This window comes from Cucurbita maxima, unplaced genomic scaffold (genome assembly GCF_002738345.1).
Source record: "Cucurbita maxima cultivar Rimu unplaced genomic scaffold, Cmax_1.0 Cma_Scf00451, whole genome shotgun sequence".
NCBI classification, from domain to species: Eukaryota; Viridiplantae; Streptophyta; class Magnoliopsida; order Cucurbitales; family Cucurbitaceae; genus Cucurbita; species Cucurbita maxima.
Window position 1 is genome coordinate 1 of NW_019272467.1, and position 21,247 is coordinate 21,247.

General features: G+C 36.3%; 4 protein-coding genes across 8 annotated transcripts; 1 reads left to right on the top strand and 3 right to left on the bottom strand.

Moving 5' to 3' along the window:
* Window positions 1-4: 4 nt before the first annotated feature.
* On the bottom strand, window positions 5-1,071 carry LOC111474591 (E3 ubiquitin-protein ligase At1g63170-like; the record flags this gene model as incomplete). Its single annotated transcript, XM_023119592.1, has 3 exons — window positions 900-1,071; window positions 278-817; window positions 5-210 (listed from the first exon to the last, which is right to left on the bottom strand). Coding segments are annotated over exons 2-3 (546 nt in total), but the record flags the coding sequence as incomplete, so codon positions are not given.
* Window positions 1,072-3,076: 2,005 nt separating this feature from the next.
* LOC111474592 (probable methyltransferase PMT13) lies at window positions 3,077-8,472 on the bottom strand. Of its 3 annotated transcripts, XM_023119594.1 has the most exons (10): window positions 8,353-8,472; window positions 8,154-8,295; window positions 7,639-8,084; window positions 6,273-6,476; window positions 5,965-6,175; window positions 5,324-5,585; window positions 4,843-5,217; window positions 4,485-4,580; window positions 3,469-3,720; window positions 3,077-3,248 (listed from the first exon to the last, which is right to left on the bottom strand). In XM_023119594.1, exons 3-9 carry the CDS (start codon window positions 8,059-8,061, stop codon window positions 3,510-3,512), a joined length of 1,782 nt encoding a protein of 593 aa, XP_022975362.1. In that variant the 5' UTR covers window positions 8,062-8,084; window positions 8,154-8,295; window positions 8,353-8,472; the 3' UTR covers window positions 3,077-3,248; window positions 3,469-3,509. The 3 variants fall into 3 exon arrangements, with proteins under 3 accessions (XP_022975362.1, XP_022975361.1, XP_022975363.1); XM_023119593.1 differs by having other exon boundaries at window positions 3,077-3,720; XM_023119595.1 differs by lacking the exons at window positions 7,639-8,084; window positions 8,154-8,295; window positions 8,353-8,472 and adding exons at window positions 6,885-7,043; window positions 7,111-7,176; window positions 7,331-7,366 and having other exon boundaries at window positions 3,077-3,720.
* A 1,496-nt stretch (window positions 8,473-9,968) lies between these two features.
* On the bottom strand, window positions 9,969-15,299 carry LOC111474593 (COP9 signalosome complex subunit 1-like). Of its 2 annotated transcripts, XM_023119597.1 has the most exons (11): window positions 15,002-15,299; window positions 14,786-14,934; window positions 14,605-14,718; window positions 13,874-14,147; window positions 13,760-13,806; window positions 13,042-13,158; window positions 12,856-12,941; window positions 12,137-12,324; window positions 12,023-12,069; window positions 10,457-10,528; window positions 9,969-10,389 (listed from the first exon to the last, which is right to left on the bottom strand). In XM_023119597.1, exons 1-11 carry the CDS (start codon window positions 15,150-15,152, stop codon window positions 10,282-10,284), a joined length of 1,353 nt encoding a protein of 450 aa, XP_022975365.1. In that variant the 5' UTR covers window positions 15,153-15,299; the 3' UTR covers window positions 9,969-10,281. The 2 variants fall into 2 exon arrangements, with proteins under 2 accessions (XP_022975365.1, XP_022975364.1); XM_023119596.1 differs by lacking the exon at window positions 13,760-13,806 and having other exon boundaries at window positions 13,827-14,147.
* An 892-nt stretch (window positions 15,300-16,191) lies between these two features.
* On the top strand, window positions 16,192-21,062 carry LOC111474595 (plant UBX domain-containing protein 9). Of its 2 annotated transcripts, none has more exons than XM_023119598.1 (10): window positions 16,192-16,458; window positions 17,419-17,480; window positions 17,599-17,986; window positions 18,099-18,179; window positions 18,258-18,356; window positions 18,466-18,528; window positions 18,737-18,961; window positions 19,812-19,955; window positions 20,131-20,187; window positions 20,453-21,062. In XM_023119598.1, the coding sequence occupies exons 1-10, from the start codon at window positions 16,375-16,377 to the stop codon at window positions 20,558-20,560; spliced, it is 1,311 nt and encodes a 436-aa protein (XP_022975366.1). In that variant the 5' UTR covers window positions 16,192-16,374; the 3' UTR covers window positions 20,561-21,062. The 2 variants fall into 2 exon arrangements, with proteins under 2 accessions (XP_022975366.1, XP_022975367.1); XM_023119599.1 differs by having other exon boundaries at window positions 18,746-18,961.
* Window positions 21,063-21,247: the final 185 nt, after the last annotated feature.

Consider the following 21,247-nt stretch of genomic DNA (forward strand, 5'->3'; position numbering starts at 1 on the left):
GTTCTTCTTCATTCACGGTAAGTTCTTCATCTCCATCACTTCCAGAGGCGGAATTCGAGTCATCGCCGCTCATCCAGTCGCTGCCACGGTCCAATCCGGTGGGCTCTCTCGTCAAGTGCCGCCGCTTATACTCAGCTGCAACACAGGACATGTGAATTATACACTGCAAAGCATATCCAATGATCCAAAACCTAAGCGGCACAGAAGGATTTTCGCTCGTGCTGAGCACACTGCAAAGCATATCCAATGATCCAAAACCTAAGCGGCACAGAAGGATTTTCGCTCGTGCTGAGCCCTAGGATAGTGAAACTAATGGCGACGAAAACCAAGTTCCATAGAAGGTCCAAGAGGATTATCGGCTTCGAGTACGCCCAATCGCTCTGCCGTTCCTCCAGCTGCTCGGCGGCGGTTTCACGAACACGAACGGAGGGCTCTTGAAGCATCATCTGCCGGCCACTTGCACGGCGGAGAAGACGAACCGCGCCACGAAGAGGCTGAGGCGAACGACGAATAAACCCTCGCGATCGGAAGAATCCATCGGCGACGGAATAGCCAAGCAGAGGCGAATTATCCACCGTCCGGATGGGAGAAGAGTACAGTGGGATTGAATCACGCATTCTAGCGATTCGATTATCGATCTCTAGTATGAACTTCGAAGTTTCAGTGAAAAAATTAGGTCAAAAAATCACAAAACTCCAAAAAAGCAAAAGGTATTTCACGAAACGAATCGAGCTGATCTTTTCCTGAAGAATCAAAGTGAAGCCAATCCGAAATTCCGGATTCGACAGACCAGAAGCAACGAAGAATCAGCTGGGACCTGAGGGAAAATTCAAAGAAGATGAAGAATCTGTGAAGCTGGAAAATCGAATCAAATTGATTGGGGGAATTGGAGAACTTACGGAGAGCTTTAAGAAGAAATGTAACGGCGAGGGAATCCGATGGAAAGAACAGCAACTTTTCACGAAATTCACGAGAATTTAGACATAATTTGTTGTTCGCTGAATGTAAAATCAATTGTCAGTTTTCAGTCAACGGGGGTGAAGAACACAAAATTAGTGTACATTTTAATTTTTAAAAAATGTTATAATTAGCTCTAACTTTAATGTTTTTTTTTTAAATTGTATTTATCATTATTATAATTATTATTTTTGTAGTTATCTAATTTTTAAATTCATGGATTTATATGGAAATTAATTTTATTTGTGGTTTATTTACATTATCAATTTAAACCCTATAACCTACTGTGCATTAAATAAATACATTTTTTCAAATATTGCATAATGTTTAAAATATGTTAAATTAATAAATTACAATATATATATAATACTATTACGTTATTTAATGTGCCAAAAATATTTTTAAAATGATTTTTTTTTTAAAAAAAATACTATTAAGTTAATTTTGGATGGAAAACAAAAGTATTTGTTTAAAATATTATTCAACTTTTAAAAATTTTAATTTTTTTTTTAATTTAATGATAATAATAATAATAATAGATGCTTTAATGATCGAGTTTGAATAAATGGACTACACATATGGACAATACTTGTTTGGTTGGAGACATAAAACAAGTGTCGGTTTATAAGTGGAGACAAAAAAATCTAAAAAATTATATATGAACTTAGTTAACATTTGGGTAGAAATGTCTATTTAATTCGAGTAGAGCTGCTAATGGAAATAAGCAAGTAGATATTTTTTTTCGTTAGCTAAATGAGGACGGAGACCGAGAATTACATTTTTCGTCCCCACTATTTTTCATATATAAATATTAATATATTTTTATATATTCAAATTAAGGCAGATATATATATATATATTAAAAGAAAAGTGTAGGGACATTAAATAAGAGGGTGGGGGGCTGTCTAAGAGCAAAGCATTGAATGTTTGCTTCCCAATGTAGGGACATTAAATAAGAGGGTGGGGGGCTGTCTAAGAGCAAAGCATTGAATGTTTGCTTCCCAACCACACTTAAAACTCATCTTTCTTTTATATATATATATATATTGAGTCTATTTACTTTTTTGCCCTTGAGTTCGGCTCGACCCAATTGTATGGTTGTCAACTTGCTTACGTTAGAACCAATAGTCAAGCTTGTAAAATACCAATCCCTATTTCTAACATCATTTGCCCAATTTTAAATAGTTTAATTCAAATTAATTAATAAATTTTGCACAAGTTATGCTCGGTTGACGAAGGTAAGTCTTGTTGGATGATGAAAGTCCCACATCGGTTAATTTAGGGAATGGTCATGGGTTTATAATCTGAGAATACACTCTCCATTGATATGAGGCCTTTTGGGAAGCCCAAAGCAAAGCCATGAGAGCTTATGCTCAAAGTGGACAATATCATACTATTGTGGAGAGTCGTGTTCGTCTAACAAGTCTCACTAAAGGTTCGGTAAAGCCACAAAGTCGATACTATTGTGGAGAGTCGTGTTCGTCTAACAAGTCTCACTAAAGGTTCGGTAAAGCCACAAAGTCGGGCAAAAAATATAAATGAAATTTGAGTCCCTCTTAAAGCTTGTCATAAACGTGTCAAGATCACAATGAATGAAACAGAGTGACAATTAATTTTTAATTCTAAATAAAATTAAAGCCAATAATAATATGACAATGAATGAAACAGAGTGACAATTAATTTTTAATTCTAAATAAAATTAAAGCCAATAATAATATGATCATTCCCAATTGAATAGAACAAGGGAGTAAAAGTCAATTACAAACCACCAATAAAAACATCATTTTCTAGCTACTAAAAAAGGCATAACATTCCCACACACCCATGGATTAAATTATATCCTAATTTTTGTCATCATCCATAGCCAATTACCACCTTAAAGATCAATAGTTCTCGACTTTGTTTCGGATATATATATATATAATCCATAGCCAATTACCACCTTAAAGATCAATAGTTCTCGACTTTGTTTCGGATATATATATATATATATAGTTCAAGAATATCTGGGAGGGGGATCAAAATCTTTAACTTCTTAAGTGCGATGGTATATACTTTAATTACTTGATCTATACTCAAGTTGAATACAAGATCACAGAACTAAAATAAAACGAACATATAAAGACCAAAATAAAAGAAAAGTTCACGAATCAAATTTACGTCTCCCAATACAAATATTTTACGGGGCATTTTCGTAAACATACATGTGAATCGGTGATTTGGATTACCTCCATTTCCACCATAAAAGTAGGCATGACTTTAAGCTACCAAATGCCCTATAAATAAAGTTACTGCAAAAGGAAACATTTAGCTAATGCAGGAAGTTGAAAATGGTGATCAGATTGGCGCAAAAAACACACAAATCAGCTAATCTTTTGAAATTATGAGAACTAGAACAAAGAATATTTGCCACCTACTGTGCAGCTTCTTTCCATTTGTTTTTGCTTTCTTCACCTTCTAATCTTTCACTACTATATTGACTTAAAATAGGGATCAAAAAAGGAATAATACCTGGATCACTAGGATAAACAGCCCCATCATCCTTTCAATGTTCAATGTAGCTTCCAAAAGCTTTTGGTTGCAACGAGAATTTTTTCTCTTCCTTGTGATCCTGCCTCTTTTTCGTGTATTGTGGTGGTCCATCTTATTGCTCGAGCTATACGGTTTACCCTTTCAATAACTTCAGGATGATCTCGAATCACTACTGTCCCTTCAGGACGTAAGATTCGGTCCATTTCCACCATTAGATCAACAAGGTTACACCTACAGGGAGCCACCTTCAGGACGTAAGATTCGGTCCATTTCCACCATTAGATCAACAAGGTTACACCTACAGGGAGCCAAAAAGTTCATTTTACTTGGTTTGATTATAAAGCTAGGATAATATGGACAGCCACAATACATGAAAAAGAGCCTATTTTTGGGATCAACAAATTAGATCAAGATAAGTTGTTAAATATGCAAATTTATATATGAAGTTCTTTTCTTTGAACAAGGTATACAAGATCAAGATAAGTTGTTAAATATGCAAATTTATATATGAAGTTCTTTTCTTTGAACAAGGTATACAAAAATTTACAATTTCATCTGGACGTTATACAAATGAAAAGACTGTACTAGATGATAAGCTTTCAGGGGGGAATGACTATTTTCGGGAACAATACAAATTAACTACTAACTCTTCTTTATCGTCATAAGTGATTGGCCTATTTATTAAGTTTTAAATTTGAAGTTTACTAAACTACCCATCATTTTGTTTCGAGTCGATAAACTCGTTCGCTTCGAATCAACTTTTGAAGTTTACTAAACTACCCATCATTTTGTTTCGAGTCGATAAACTCGTTCGCTTCGAATCAACTCGAAAGACCTCAATATTATTCTTTACATAAAAACTACATTGGGTTTTATGCCATGCCATTCGTTGTCAAAGCTTTAGACTGATGAATGAAAATTTGCGGTAGAAAACAAGGGAATAACAAGGCAGCAGAAAGAAATAACTGAGAATGGGTGAAAATAACAATGCAAACCTGCTCTTGTCGAAACCTGGATATCTAACGAGTGATTCGATTCCGGATACGTGGATAAAATCATAAGAACGTGGGTACGTTGAGAAAGGCTCACACCTGAAACCATCAAATATTGGTTCATCAATAAACAATGCATTCGAAACATTCTAGTTGTGAGGGTACCCACATCACCGGCCTCTCGAAACTCGAAACGAAGAAAATAAATATATACTTCAGAAGTGGCTATCAAAAAAGAAAAATTGAATGATAATGGTTTAAACTTTAAAGAGAGAATTTTAGCTAAAATCCCAGGGAAGATCACTAATCTGTTTCGAAAACATTCTCTAGGAAGAATTAAAGTAAGCAATTTGAAACTCACCAATCGTGGTAGACTCCAATTAAGCCTCGGTCATATAAAGCAGCCAAAGTGGCTGGCTTGTGAGAAGGAACAACGTTCATCACCCAAACTGGGTCAGATCTTATGGCTGCAGCAAAGCCTCCAAAAAATGCATTCATATCCATCACATTGCGCACTGCTGGGGTGCCCAGCTTCAGATTTAAAGACTTTTTGTAATAAGAAATCCTCCTTTCCCATCGCCGAGTGTCAGCATTGAACACGTCGAGACCTTTTTTCACAACTCCAGCTCTTGAAGGAGCTTTTGCTAGCCTATCTGGCCATTTTGGAATTGTGCCAACATCGATCGCTTCCTTGGCAGAAGACGTTCTACTCACGCATCTATTTAATTTCACGTACCTACAATAATACAAAGTCGTGACAAAGAACTACTTATTTTATGGATTAATGAGAATTTTCCATACGCCAATAAGTCTAGTTAAAATGGGCTTTCAACAGTAATTACCACGCACGATTTGGATCATCAGACTCACTGCACAATTCAAGTCCAAATTCATTTTGATTAGGAAGACACGAATCTCCAGTAGGCTTTTTCCAGATGACGGTATTACCATCTACGGCAATTAACTCGTAACATAATGCTCTTGCAACACTCTGAAGATCTGCCCATTCTTTGTCTTGTTTGGGCCATTGTACAGGTGGTCCAGATATGACCAAATACCCCCCTGGGCGAAGTACACGATCAACTTCGACGAAATATGTAGCATCTGCAAAAAACAGATAATTATATGATTAAAAGAAATCAACACATTGTAATATTGTTGAAAAGAGAGGAGCGGAGACAAATGGCATGGAATTCACTTCATGTTTAAAAGCCAAATGTTTTAATCTATAAATAACTGAAATTTATGGTAATTTAAGTCCAAACTATAACATTCTAAGGGAGCTCGCTCATTATCTAAATCATTTATAAGATGAAAACAAAAGAATCTTCTTACTTTTTTATTGGCCATGCATCAGACTTATTATCATATAATAACTTTTTGGTGATAATTCTAAAAAGAGGATATAAACATCTCCTATAAGCTCATAAAATCACGATTTGGTTATATTTAATTCAAGCAGATTAAGGTTACTAGAACTCACTGTAAGCAGTAAACGGAATTAAACAACGTGAACAATGCACCAAATCAAACGAGAATGCTGGAAAAGGGAGTTTCCGAGTTCCAAGCATGGCAACAAATGCTGGAACCCCTCTTTCCAAGGCAAATTGAATCTGGGATTTATGGGAATCTCTTGGAGCAAAAGACACAGTAAGAATGTCCTCAGCAAGCAGATACCCCCCGAAACTAGCAACCTGCAAAGAGCATCAAATTCGTGATCTCTTTATTAAAATTTAAAACTGTGAACAAAATTTCGACATGGGGCAGTAAGGAAAAAAGGATTTGTCTTACCCCACAGCCCATATCAAGTGCAGTCCTTAGAGTGCCACCCTTTATAGGAATGTATTGTCCAAGTTTCTCAATATATTGCACCGCACCGTCTGGAAACATGGTACCGCCACCTGGAAAAATGAAATGCGGGCCTTCCTGTTTCATCCATCCTTGATGTCCTTTCCTGTCTGCAATCTTATTGTGAGGCATGTTGCTGTGCCATATCTGCGCAACGCATGTAAATAAATGGCACTTAGAGATTGATCTTAGGACTACATTCTGCACCAATTAATCTGCACAAGCACATATTTTAAATCACATTAAGTATTGCTGACTCCTGAGCCCAGGAACTATCAAACGAATATCAATCTTCTTCCTTCCTCACCCACAGTCCCCATGGCCATCTTCTGCGCAAAAAAGTGATTTCTACTTCCAAGTAAAAAAATGTGTGGTTTTCTTGCTCAACCTTTCATTTAGAGAAATAAAAAATGTACAAGAGCATACAAAAACAAGCCTACAGAAGGAATCCATGGCTACAAAAAGAAGACTCAAACCGAAAAGAATAAAATCAAGCTAATAGTTACAAAACATAAGATTAACAAATGCTCATAAGGACGCATTAGATCTCACTACCTTCTTCAAAGATCTCTCCCCCTTAAAAGTCCTACTATTCCTCTCGAGCCACACTCGCCACGTAATAGAAAAACAACAAACACATATTAGAATCTCCCCTGATTCCAAAAAGGAGAATAAAAGCTCCTCGATTAAAGAGCAACTCTCCCTATTACGCACCAACTCGAAAGGGAATGAACAAGAATAAAAGCTCCTCGATTAAAGAGCAACTCTCCCTATTACGCACCAACTCGAAAGGGAATGAACAAACTTGCAGCTTCCCAAAAGATGATTCAGACCCCCCTGCTGCTGTCTACAAAGGACACGCCACAACAGATACAACCGTGAAAAACAATGTGCGGTATCCAATCAATCGGGTAGGGAATTGCTGTTCTCAACATATCACCCTTAGTGTCATAAATTGTGCTTATTTAAATCTACTAATTCATAAATGTTCATCCGGTTACCTCCACTATCAACCTCTCCATAGTTCATATGCAGCTTGTTAGTTCATTGCTGGCCTACTTAAGTCATTCACACGCTCTCTAGGGATAGATTAAACATTGTAAACTGCAATTTATTTTCGGATCTCAGTGTACACCTCTAGTTTTAGAAACAGAAGTCCCAAATCTTCATGAAGCAAGAATCATAAAACTAAAGACGTTATAATTTTTTGAACATCGCCAATAATTAGAAAAACCTCGAAGCAAGAATCATAAAACTAAAGACGTTATAATTTTTTGAACATCGCCAATAATTAGAAAAACCTCAATACCTTGTGCAAGCTCTCCGGCCATTGGACAGGTATCTTATACCCATCGGGCGGTGGAATTAAGCAGAGCGGCGTCTCATCAGGAGGCGGGCAATGTCGCTCCCTATAATAATTCATCTCCCTGCTCAATTGGCTATTCCGCCTCGGATCCTCGCAAGGCATGTGATCCACAGCGGCGGCAGGGCAAGCTTCAATAGCCTGCTTTTGCCCGGCCTCAACCAACTCCATAATTCGCTGACGCTGCCGTGGATCAGCATTAGAAAGCAGCAAAGTCTGTCGGCCAGAGGCAGCAAGCGAGTCACCGAGACGAGTGAAAACGAGAAGAAAGAACAACACAACCAAACCAAAAAACGCCGCGGAAACAATATCAAGAAGTCGCCATTGCCGCGTATTTCTCTTGGAAACCGGCAAGTTAACGTGACCCATCGTTCCTGAAATCTGGATCTGATATCAATCAAACATCTGACGAACAACGCAAGTTAACGTGACCCATCGTTCCTGAAATCTGGATCTGATATCAATCAAACATCTGACGAACAACACGGTTTTGTCGGTATTGCAAATCTAACTCCAACCGGTACTGGAGATGGAAGATTTAGCACGAATTGAAGCAGAGAAACATGAAAATGATGCTACGATGGAATCAGAGATGAAATTGAAAGTAATTTCGAATTGAAGCAGAGAAACATGAAAATGATGCTACGATGGAATCAGAGATGAAATTGAAAGTAATTTCAAAGGGAGATTGAATGTTCGGTTTGAAGTGGAAATCCACAGTCGAATCTCACTCCCTCGGAGCTTCGATGATTCAAAGACAGACAAGGATCTCACTTTCACCTGAATATATTTAACCGACTTTCATTAGAGTTAAATAATGTCTCTAAATTTTAATTTCTTTTATTAATATTCTTAATTTTTTTTCAAAATTTTAAATAATCTATTTTTTTAGTTTCTCTTTCATTTATGAATGCAAGCGGTAAATGGTTTAGCATAGACACGGGAGAGTTCAATGTTCGAGAGAACCCAGATGAATAGATATTTGGGATATTTCGATAAGATGATCAACACATGAATTAGTTTCCATTGGATGTGTCTAAACAAGTGTAGATGGTAAACGTATCCCGAGATATAGGATGACTATATGATGCATGAGTCATGTTGTTGAAAATTGAGATGCGACGTTGTTGTGTCGCAGACGACTAAACACGCATGAACAATCTGTATGGTCGAACAAGTTTGGATTTTGCACAAATTGTGTTCAGTTGGTTAAAAAGTAAACCTCGGGAGTTCTGACAAAGACGGCTAAAAATGTGAATGAGGTTTTTTTTTTTTTTCAATCTCTAAAAATTCTCTCATTTTATTCTCTCGATAAATTCAAAGATTTTAAATAAAAATAAGAAGATATTTGATATGAGCATTTTTAAATATAAACATAAAAATCTTCTGCTCATAATGCTTAACGCCAATTCCTTTAATGTTATCGTGAATTAAAAAGGAATGAACTGAAGAGTTCTTATTGTTTATTTAAATCATGATATTTATTGAGAGGTGATTTATGGTAAAAAAATTTCTAACGACAATAAATATATTTAAATACTAATGATTCTAACTATATAGATAATGGTAAATGCATTTTCAATTTTTTTTTTAAAATTTAAGAATATTAATAGAGCTTTAAAATATTTTAGGATTTTTTTGAAATAAAATATTGATTTTCATCTAAAATTAAATTCTTAATTTTTTTTTAAAACTTTTAAAAATATTATTGAAATTTTTTATTTTTGAATACTTTTATTAATGTAAACAACATATAAATAATAATATTACGTGCAGATAAAACAAATAATGTTGCAATATCAAGTGAAAGTACAATATAATTTTAATCAATGAATAAATTAATTTCATAGGAAAATGCTATTTTTAAAAAAATAATATTCGTGTTAATTGTTTTTCCATTTTTCTAAGCTACAAAATCGTGGAAGTTCACCAAATTCTAAATAAAATAAAAATAAAACTTAATTATAAAAAAATATAGTAAAAAACTATAAAACAAAAGAAGAAAATCTAAAAGTAATGTACTTATAAGCTTAACTTTTAAAAAGTAAAAAGAAAAAAATAAATGATTTTATTTTCAAATGGATAGAAATTGCCTATTAAAAATTATTTGAAATTATATATATAGATAAAAGACGAGAAAAATAGTGGGAAATCTCTATCCCGACCCCCAGAAAAATAAACGAAGAATTTCAGGTGTGAGAAAGTGGCTTATGACTCGATTAAGAAGTTCGAGGTTCGAAGAAATGTACTGTTATTGAAGCAAAGAAAGGAATGAAAAAAAAAACAAAGGACAGAGACTAGCATTACTTGGAATATTCAACTTACAGCCAAAGTTGAACATGTTTCCCTGGAATCTGTAAGGAAAAACTGGAAGAATCAATAACTGCAACTGAGAAAAATCAGTATTCACAAAACCAGCAGCCAGCAAGCGGTATGTATGTGTTCTAACAATCCACCACACCACCTCCCATGGAACTTCCAATTTTAATCTCATTCTTGACTCTATGCAACCTCTCTCATGGCTCACAATGAAAGCCAATGAAGAAGAAAAACATGGTCCTACCAGCAGCCCAGATTAAAAAAAAAATATCAGATTTTCCTGGAACCTCCTCGTTGGTTATAGTCGTGTTTGATAAGATTTGCTCTCAATAGCATCGATCGAACTTCACGATCGAACTCGCTCCCTGTCTGTAGAACCCTTTGGAAGGTTGCGCAATAGCATCGATCGAACTTCACGATCGAACTCGCTCCCTGTCTGTAGAACCCTTTGGAAGGTTGCGTTCCTCTGATCCGCATGTCGAGCATAAAGAATTTTATTGTGTGAGTCAATTCTGGCCTGCAAGCATGATTAGTGAAACAGTGAATGATGCTAGCATCGGTTTGGATATCCATAAATAAACATGAAAACTGAGGGGATGACGAAATAAATAGGTGTTCATGACAAGAGAACAATAGTTTAAAAAATAAAACCAAGTTTATTACACAAAGAAATCAAAAACTCCCCCTCGAAATGTAAAACTGTTTGAAATGAGGTTGTGGTGGGGAGGAAGGCCAAATAAAAGAGACCAGGGAAGGCACAAGACATAGTTGATTGCTGTTTTGGGAGTAGCTGATTGAAGTGGATGGGGGGTGTGCATCGCTGAAGAACTAAATTCTCAACCTTTCTTAATGGAAGCCAAAGAGGTTGGGGGTAGGGAAATGGCGCTAGTTTTTAGGGGCGAGGGGCCCTGTAATAATGTGAGATCCCACATCGGTAAAAGAGGAAATGGCGCTAGTTTTTAGGGGCGAGGGGCCCTGTAATAATGTGAGATCCCACATCGGTAAAAGAGGGGAACGAATCATTCCTTATAAGAGTGTGGAAACCTCTTCCTAGTAGACACGTTTTAAAAACTGTAAGGCTAATGGTGATACGGAATGGGCCAAAGCGGATAATATCTACTAACGGTGGGCTTGGGCGATTACAAATAACCCCTCCTTGTCGCTTGCGTGCTAAGTGACAAAAGGCAAAGGAGGGGGGATCAGATTTTAAGAACAACTTCCAACACCTGGTAAATAAATAAATAAATAATGCATTGTTCTTAATCCTTATGCTTAGCTAGTGAATGATCGATAGCCTTAGATATTGTTGTGACTAGATTTTAAACATTTTGTTGCCTGGCCCTTTGTTGATTTGGGCAATTTTTGGTCACATTTGTAGCTAAGCTCTGTTATTAATTTCAGCACTTCAACGAAATAAAACTCCACAGAAATGCATATAAGCTCGAATCCTATGAATTATAAAGCCCTGTAGCATCTAAGTAGCCTTACCACAACTAAAAGTTATGTAGTGATCACTTGAATACTAAACTGAATCCAATTAATCCTAACAACGTTCGTCGCTAATAGGTTTAAAGATGCATCTAAAAGTTGATTTGATCCCAGTTAACCAATAATCAGTTGTACAAGTTTGGTTGGGGTGGGGGGAGGGAGGAAGACAAGACACTATCAAGAGAACTTCAGATAGTTGTACAAGTTTGGTTGGGGTGGGGGGAGGGAGGAAGACAAGACACTATCAAGAGAACTTCAGATAGCCAAAGATAACGCTTAATCCTAGTTATGCATTATGAGTTATGAGTACACAGCAACCAGTGGAATAGCTCCAATGCCTCATAATAATTTTTTTCACAGATTATAAATCCATCCAACCATCATGAAGCATTTCATGTCCAATGCCTCATAATAATTTTTTTCACAGATTATAAATCCATCCAACCATCATGAAGCATTTCATGTAATAACAATATTATATAAATCGAAACAACAAACAAATGAAGGATGGTTCAAAAGAAACCTGGATTTGATTATTGGTGATTAGTGTCTCCAGCTCTTTCTCAAGACCAGTAACACTTGTTTTAAAAGCAGATTTGATTATTGGTGATTAGTGTCTCCAGCTCTTTCTCAAGACCAGTAACACTTGTTTTAAAAGCATTGGCCATCATGTGGAGATCAACAGATACAAATGGGAGAGTGTATTGGATGAGAGCCTTGTGGCGTATTTGATCGTAGAGCGTCTCAACATGGTCATGTAAATGAATGTCAAGCAATAAGTTGGGTTTAAGATTCCCAAGGTAGTCCAGGCATGATGCATAATGGCTGCAAGAAAAATGGAATGATTTCATCATGAAAAAATAGATCAATTCCGGTACAAACTACTAGTTCATAGAGGAACATCAGAGCATGCAAATTAATCTCTATGACCAATTGATAAAGTACAAACTACTAGTTCATAGAGGAACATCAGAGCATGCAAATTAATCTCTATGACCAATTGATAAATATCTGAGGTATTCAAGACTTGTGCACTTAAAATCAAAAAAAATTATAAACAAGAAAGCTTCATATCTGAATTAATATGTTAGGTAGTTGGAAGACTTCAATGATTGAAAAAGACATTCTCTTGTCCTTAATTTATGTTTATGCTTAAAACCATGTCCGATTCTTCAATGATTGAAAAAGACATTCTCTTGTCCTTAATTTATGTTTATGCTTAAAACCATGTCCGATTGAATTTTAAATTTGTACTAATGGAAGGATGGATTCATGAACCGAAGGCTAGAGATAGTAAATGCCTTAAAAAAAGATTGGTGACGAATGCTTATTATAATGGATAATAACTCCACAAACCTCGAATAGAAATCATTGATCAGCTCTCGAACTACAGGAACCAACTCTAAGAAATTTCGAAAGTTGACGTTGTCTATAACTTTGGACTGCCAAATTAAAACAATTAGTCAGAAAAATAAGCAAGTCACTTGTCTTATATTCCATAGGGAACATGATTAGCAGGAAAAAGAAACAAAGAATATGTGCCTTTAGCTCCAAGCGGTCAAACGTTGCAAGTGCACAAAGACCACCATATGTTGCAACATCCTGAGGTGCAATCACTTCGTTGTAATGACTTCCTAATTCAGGACCCGTCTCCAAAAACTGCAAACGTATTAAAGAATAACAGAATCAAGATGAAAGAAAAAGCTTCCCAACGCCACAATCAACATTAACACAGACATTTAACAGAACTCAAATGCAAAATATAGATTACATATGATGCCATACAATAAAGAAAGGCTATGACGATCGTGCTGTTCTATATTCTAGCCCTTCATACACAAACACAACTGCTATAAGAATATCCAATTCAATTGACAAAAACAGAATAGTATGCATTCTCTGTAGTGGAACTTCGAAGAATAAGAATATCCAATTCAATTGACAAAAACAGAATAGTATGCATTCTCTGTAGTGGAACTTCGAAGAGAGAGATTAAGACAATTCAGTACAAACCGAACTGAACTACAGGATCCTAATATGCACCAGAAAACAAACCTTGCGAGCAGCAAGTTTGTACTTCTTTGCTTCCAAGTGAGCCAATCCTGCAGCACAGCGAAGCTTTNATAAGAATATCCAATTCAATTGACAAAAACAGAATAGTATGCATTCTCTGTAGTGGAACTTCGAAGACAGAGATTCAAGACAATTCAGTACAAACCGAACTGAACTACAGGATCCTAATATGCACCAGAAAACAAACCTTGCGAGCAGCAAGTTTGTACTTCTTTGCTTCCAAGTGAGCCAATCCTGCAGCACAGCGAAGCTTCCTTGCGAGCAGCAAGTTTGTACTTCTTTGCTTCCAAGTGAGCCAATCCTGCAGCACAGCGAAGCTTTGCGCTAGTAATTGCATCTAGGGCCTCTGGTGTCTGTTCTGCTTTGCTGACATAACTCGTGACATGTGTAAATTGGCCCATCTCTATGCTGACAAGAATTGCGCTCATGCACATATGAATGATATGCTTTGATGTCGTACAATAATCACGTGTACGAACATAGCTTTTAAAGGCATCACCAAGTGCACCGTGAGCATAATAAAAATCTCCAAAATCATTATATCCCATCCTTATACTTTCCTTTATCAAATTAGTCTGCAAAAAGTAACAACGATCGTATGTCAAATATGGAAACCACAAATTCCTAAAGAAGTAGCTTAGTCTGCAAAAAGTAACAACGATCGTATGTCAAATATGGAAACCACAAATTCCTAAAGAAGTAGCCAATAACACAACAGCCAATTTCAGACGAAATGGTTCCACTTATAAGGAGCTAAGTTCAAAAATTCGAGCACTGCCGTGAAATTTCTGTTATAAACCCTTTCCATTGACACCACAACCGACGCTCAAGAACCGTAACACGAACAATGAAGATATCAGGAAATCCATGGCAGAAAATTGAAAGGAAGAAACCCGGAAAACATGAGAATCGCAACAAAACTACCCTAAAAAAAGTGGCAGAAAATTGAAAGGAAGAAACCCGGAAAACATGAGAATCGCAACAAAACTACCCTAAAAAAAGTTGAAGGAGTCTAAATTAAACGTAATGTACCCTATATGCGTTGAGTTCATTCTCGAGCTTCTCCTTCCTCTGCTCAGCCCTCCTCTCGACCATCTCACACCAAGTGGCATCCATTCCATAATTAGGCCCCAACCTCCGATCGATCTTCGGCACGACTTCCCTAAACAAAAGAGCGTTTTCTTCCATAATTAGGCCCCAACCTCCGATCGATCTTCGGCACGACTTCCCTAAACAAAAGAGCGTTTTCGCCCTTCTTAATCTCGTCGTAAGCCATCCGAAGCGCCTCAAGCTGCATCGTCTGGTTAGTCTCGGCATCGCAGTGGTCGGCGATGAAGATTAAACGAGTGATCTTCGTGCGACCAGAGTAAAGACTGGTCGGCATCGCAGTGGTCGGCGATGAAGATTAAACGAGTGATCTTCGTGCGACCAGAGTAAAGACTGGCATAGGCTTCAATGTCGAGCTGCTCACCAGTAATAATGGGTCTATTGCGCTTTTCGTCATCGGGGCTTGTGCCGTTGTCGTAGATCTCGTCTTCGACCATTGTTGCGCTGCCGGAGGGCTCGTCCTCGCCTTGCATAGCGATGGGGAGATCGAAATCGAGATAATTCAGAGGAGAAATGGGATTTGGAAGTGGAGAATTAGGGTTTACTGAGATGGAAGAAAGTATCCGTACACACAGTTCAGGAAGTGTATTTGTTGGCTTTGTTTGTGAGTTTCTTGCTTATGTAATAGTGAATTGCAGCACTCGGACCTGGGAAAGACGGGGAGATCGGATGCCACGTGCGATGCGGGGCACGTGTGGTAAAACGCCGTCGTTTCATGGTAAAGCTAATATTTTATTTTTAATTGATAGTTTATAAACTAATATTTTATTTTTATTACAAACAAAAATTTGAATACATAATTCTAAAAAATTAGAACCAATCCCGTTTAAAAATAATCTAAATAAATTTAAAAAAATCTAAAATTAAAAGCATATTATTTATAATTATTTATATAAAATTTTGAAAAATTCCCCTCCTAATTTATTTTATTTTAAATAAATTCAATGGAAAATTACATTATTATAATTAATTACTTTATTATAATAAATCAATAATAGTTTATTTAATTTATTTCGAAAAAAACTATTAAATAAATTAATTCTTTATTTATTAAAAATGATTTTTGACCACAATTAATTATCTAAAATTAAATAACATAATAAATAAAATTTTGAATTAAATGGTCCCTAATGATTCGTATAACTCACTTTTTAATTATTATAAAATAATTTAATTTAAAGTAAAGACAAGTGAATCAGAGTATTTTATATAATAATTTTGTATAAATTTGTAAAGTAAAATATTTATTATTTTTGTTTATAAATTTATTAATCGATAAAATTAATATTTCATATGCATATATAACACAATTTTAATTTTGAGTGAGAATTTTAATTTTTAAATATTAAATTAAGAGGTATATATTAAAATTGAGCTATAAGTTTTAATCTAATTTTAAAAATAAATAAATATATATATTGAAATGTAATAAAATGATTTTTTTTTTTTTTACATAATAAATAAAAATAGAAAAGAGAAAAAACTTAGTCTTCTCTGAGGCCAATGGCAGAAAGCCTGAAACTGTAACCTTTATCCAAACAAAGAAAATCAAAACCAAAATGGCGGGCATTATCGGAGTTCGTGCCTATAAATACCGTCTGCATTTTCGTCGCTTCCACACCGCCTGAACGCCGAAGTCCACCGAAACCCCTTCTCTCTCTCTCTCTCTGCAAATTCACGGGACTTTACGAAGCAATGGCCTGGCCGGATCAAGAAGCCGTCGAAACCTTCATGAGAATCACCGGTGCTTCCGAGTCTCTCGCCCTCCGCAAGCTCGAGGTCCACTTTCCGTTTTGCTTTTTTCTTGCCTTCTCTTTTTATTGTCCGATCTCGTACTTTTTTTTTTATGTTATCATGATCTTCGGGTGTTTGATTTGCTGTATTTGTCGTGATTGATACACATTTCATCTTATAATGAATCTGTTATGGTTATGGTTATTAATTGGTGATTTGGTTTTAGTTCTTGCCGTGTATGGTGATTGATCGCTTTTAGTTGAGAATCTGGGAGTAATGTGGTGAAATTTGAAGGTTAATGCTCGATTTAGTTTATTTGGTTCACTACCGTTGTTTCGTTTGATCCTGTGACAATGGCTGGAATAAAAATTTCCTATGGTGGCTTCTTACTAACTCTTGAAATAAAAAATTGCTCTATTTTTCGTCCATAATATAGTTCCGCGTGACTAGAGTTCTTATGTCTGATTGGTAACATCTAGTTTTTGAAAATTTTGCTGATTTTCTTCCAATTTCTTTACAATGATTTTCATTTTAAACGTTTGATCTCTTTGTCATACTTAACAACAGACAACAAAATAGAGAGCTCTTAGGTAGAAGTGGTGACAGCTTAATATTTGTTCATTTCTGATGTCAATCTTGGTCTACCACAAACTTACTTCCATTTTTGTTTTACTTCGACACATTTTGGGATAACTTCTTGATTTATTATTGGGATCACCCATCTCTATTTGGGTGTCTTCATCATGATCACACGGGTTTGCGTCAATAAAGTTTCCCTTTTTCACTTAATCATTAGGAATAACCTATCGATTATTTGATTCCTTAGTTCCCCCATTTGTATGTGCAATTTTGGTGGTGGTCATGTACTATAGTATCGACCAGACCTATAAAGCATGCACTTTAACTTGAATATGAGCTCAGAAAATGTTACAAAGCCTTTCCACCTGAAATTTGTTTTTATTAGCGTTAGCGTTCTAGTAAATCTAACATTACGGTCATACGCAGGAATATAGAGGTGATATCAATGCAGCTGTCAATGCTCATTTCAGTGAAGGGTACGGTTTCAAGTACGTAGTTTTACATTGTTTCTCCTTATTTTTATCTTGCAATATGCAGGCTTCATCTGTTTGGGTGCATACACTACTTATTTCTCATCTTTTCTTTGTTCTGTTCCTTCTTGCTTAGTCGGTATGTTGCTCCCACCATCCCAGAGCATAACTACACAAATGCAAATGGTGGGAGTCAAGGTGGACAATATGGGCTTTCGCCACTTCTTAATGCTGCCAGAAGTTTCAGGCCATCAAGCCTTCTTGATCCCAATTATAGAAGACATCTTTTTGACCAGATGCGTAGATACCCATCATTTGGCCCTCCATCTTCTAGTTCACATCCACAACCAGGAGGCATGGGGTCAGTTCCTTCAGGGTTCAATTCCCTTCTGGCGCAACCATCTCATCAAGCATGGAGGGGTACCTTTGAAGGTGAAAATCACAGTTCATCATTCAGTAATCAGAAAACAGAGAGAGACACTGAGGATGAAATGCTTAGAGCTGCTATTGAGGCTTCAAAACAGGTTGAAGCATTTGATCAGTAGCTTACAGCCATTGCTAGACATTTATTCTAGTTCTTAATCGTTTGTTATATATTACTTTTACTAATGTTTTCTCTCCATGATTGAATTGCAGGATTCTGATGCTGAGCTCTTACAAAGACAACTTCAGCGAGAGGATGATGATCTTGCTCATGCAGTTTCATTGTCGTTGAGGGTATTTATCCGCCATTTCTTAGAAATAAAATTGGTAGTATGCTGTTTGTCCATCCCTTAAAGGTTGAATTGATTTCAGATAGCCGAGCAAGAGAAAGCAGTCCGCGAGCTGATGCCAGAGAATAAAGATGAAGCTTCAAGCATAGGAAGGGGTGAACCCAGCAACAGTGGACCAAAGGTATTGGTCACTATTTGTCATTTGTGATCTTTTTTCTTTTTATGCTACTCACTGACTTAGATCTGCATTTTATTTCACACAAAAAATAATTTTTCATCAAAATTCCTAGGAGAGCAAGGGAGGGACTAGTACTCATCACCAGCATGATCAAGATCCTTTCTATCCTAATGAGGTACTATGTTCCATGTATATCTTTGACTTGTTCCCATATACATATGTGAATGACACGCTCACTCATGCACAAACATTTTGGCAATGAATGTGTTTTATATATTATGAGAATATGTTAGGACCTCCATTTTCCTCTAGCATGCTTGATGGGGCAAAACTAACATTTGTTTGATATTTATGGAAACTTAAATCATGTATTTTGTTTCCTGAGCTTGAAGTGGGGTGGCATCAATTCAAAGGAGTTAAGTGAAGCAATTTTTCTTGAAGCTGCCATTTTTGGGGGAGTTTCTGAAGACTTCTCAGAGAACTCTGTGCCAGCATCTCATTTGCAAAATGATAAAATTCAAGGCACAAGTAAGGGCACTGATCTGCAACCTGTACCATGTTTGTCAATACCATCTTCATCAACAGAGCAATCACAACAGCAACAAAAGGTTTGTCCTGTATTCCATGGTTTTAGCTAATAATTTAGGCTATATATACTTCACTGTCGATCTTATAATTAGCTATGGATTCTAAAATGTCGCTAGTTTTTTATGCAGTCTGTTTTTGGACTATGTTTTTTTACAATTTTCATGCTCTTTCACCGAACTTCATGCCGGATCAAACCTTACTGTGAGATCCCACATCGGTTGGAGAGAAGAACGAAACATTCCATATAAGGATGTGGAAACTTCTCCCTAGTAGTGCTTTAAAATCTTGAGGGGAAACCCAGAAGAGATAGCCCAAAGAAGACAATATCTGCTAGCGATGGACTTGGGTTGTTACAAATGGTATCATAGCCAGACACGGGGTGGTGTGCTAGCAAGGACGCTGGGCCCTAAGGGGGGTGGATTGTGAGATCCCACATCGGTTGGAGAGGGGAACAAAGCATTCCTTATAAGAGTGTGAAAACCTTTCCCTAGCAGACGCGCTTTAAAATCTTGAGGGGAAGCCCAAAAGGATAAGCTCAAAGAGGACAATATCTGCTAGCAGTGGGCTTGGGTTGTTACACTTATTTGGGAAACAAACAAATCATAATCCTAATTAACCAAATAAACTAATCCTAAACCTAATTAACCAAGGAATTTATCAAAATATCTAATTAATCACTAATTCTACTGCATCAAATTCTGCACGAAGTGTTCTTATACCGAATATCGTCCTTCTGTATTGTGTTCAGAGATCAAGATGATTTAAACCTCTTTCAATGTATTGTAATAATGGATCAAATCAAACTTCTCTATCCCTATTTGAAGATAGGCAAGTATTAACATTAAAACTTCTCTATCTTACGTGTAACAGGACACTGGAAGAAATTTAGATGTGCAAGAAGCACCATTTCCTCCGGAACCAGAAATAGATAATAAAGATTCAGTAACTCTTCTTCTTCGAATGCCAGATGGACGTTGCCATCAGCACCGCTTTCTTAATTCAGACAGACTTCAAGTAAAATTTCATGGATGCTCAGTAGGACTGCTAGAATTTTGATTAGGCTAAATATATATTTCTGTCTTATTATGGCGTTTTGCAATTTACTCCCTTATGTTTTGACATTTTAACATAACTTATATTTAGCCTTTTTTGTCATCCTCAACTGACTTCGGCCTTCTTGTTTTTGAAGCTTCTTTTCAACTTCATTGCTGACAAATTGGCTATGCAGCCTGGCACATATAAAGTGGTAAGCAAGTCACTTATCTCCTGCCCTTGATTCCTAAAACAGCTGCTAACTTGGTAGCCATAACACTGCATTAAGCGCTTGGATTTTGCTGTTGGTCTGTCATTTTGTATTTGAAACCTTGACTGCAAAATTTGTTATTGTTTTAGGTTTCAAATTTCAACCACGACCATGACCTTGTACCTTTACTGTTTGTTGATTACATTTTCGCTTTCAATGAACACGTTCACAATCGCATTAAGTGTCACATCTAATTCTTGATGAACAGGTAAGGCCATATCCCAGGTGCGCTTTTGGAGTTGAAGATGGTTCAATGATGTTGAGAGATCTCGGCCTCACTGGCAAGCACGAAGCCTTGTATGTGGAGATAATATAATATAGCATTTTCCACCTACCACTTTTGAAGCCAACTGAACCAATGGGTGGTCATGCAGACAGGTGCTCAAGCTCAATTTAGTTTATTATGTATATGAATAGGTCTGTCGGTGGCTAAAAGAAACAAGAATTCTTTGAAAAAGCTAACCAAGGGGCTGTTTGAATGATCTTAATCTATGTTTCTTATTAGATTATTGATTGATTATGTCTGTTTAACTTCGTTGACTTCATTAATTATATTCTGTGTCAGATTTGAATCCTGACAAAAGTTGTTTGGTCAACGTCCATGTTTTATCATTATCACAAAGGAATTTCAACGTTTGAGTCTTGCACTGTTCCATTTGTACTTATACGAAACATCAAAGCTGTTCTCGACAGTCTGTCGATGTCGAGTTCGTGGGAAAACGTTGACTTCAAGGTTGCATGAGAATATGATATAGAATTTGTTTGTAAGCATATTACAGACTGTTTATTAATGCATCTTTCATGGGTTTGAAATCTTATACGGCACTTCTGCTTGTACAAGAGTATATCAACACTAACGATTTCATTGCCATTTTCAGCAGCAGTAATATCAGGCAATATGATCAAACCTCTGGAAGCCCCTTTCACAAGAAAATGGGTATTGAAACAAAAAAAAAAAAAAAAAAAAAAAAAAAAAAAAAAAAAAAAAAAAAAAAAAAAAAAA

What these genes read in the sequence shown, in the direction of transcription:
- LOC111474592 (XM_023119594.1), bottom strand. Translation starts at nt 8,061, where the DNA reads ATGGGTCACGTTAACTTGCCGGTTTCCAAGAGAAATACGCGGCAATGG. An exon ending in CACTTGATATGGGCTGTGGG is followed by an intron (nt 6,176 to 6,272) that starts GTAAGACAAATC and finishes TGCTCTTTGCAG; the next exon opens with GTTGCTAGTTTCGGGGGGTA. An exon ending in ATTGGAGTCTACCACGATTG is followed by an intron (nt 4,581 to 4,842) that starts GTGAGTTTCAAA and finishes TGATGGTTTCAG; the next exon opens with GTGTGAGCCTTTCTCAACGT.
- LOC111474593 (XM_023119597.1), bottom strand. Translation starts at nt 15,152, where the DNA reads ATGCAAGGCGAGGACGAGCCCTCCGGCAGCGCAACAATGGTCGAAGAC. An exon ending in CTATGCCAGTCTTTACTCTG is followed by an intron (nt 14,935 to 15,001) that starts GTCGCACGAAGA and finishes GTCTTTACTCTG; the next exon opens with GTCGCACGAAGATCACTCGT. An exon ending in TCACCAATAATCAAATCCAG is followed by an intron (nt 10,529 to 12,022) that starts GTTTCTTTTGAA and finishes TCATGCTTGCAG; the next exon opens with GCCAGAATTGACTCACACAA.
- LOC111474595 (XM_023119598.1), top strand. Translation starts at nt 16,375, where the DNA reads ATGGCCTGGCCGGATCAAGAAGCCGTCGAAACCTTCATGAGAATCACC. An exon ending in AGTGAAGGGTACGGTTTCAA is followed by an intron (nt 17,481 to 17,598) that starts GTACGTAGTTTT and finishes CTTCTTGCTTAG; the next exon opens with TCGGTATGTTGCTCCCACCA. An exon ending in AATCACAACAGCAACAAAAG is followed by an intron (nt 18,962 to 19,811) that starts GTTTGTCCTGTA and finishes TACGTGTAACAG; the next exon opens with GACACTGGAAGAAATTTAGA.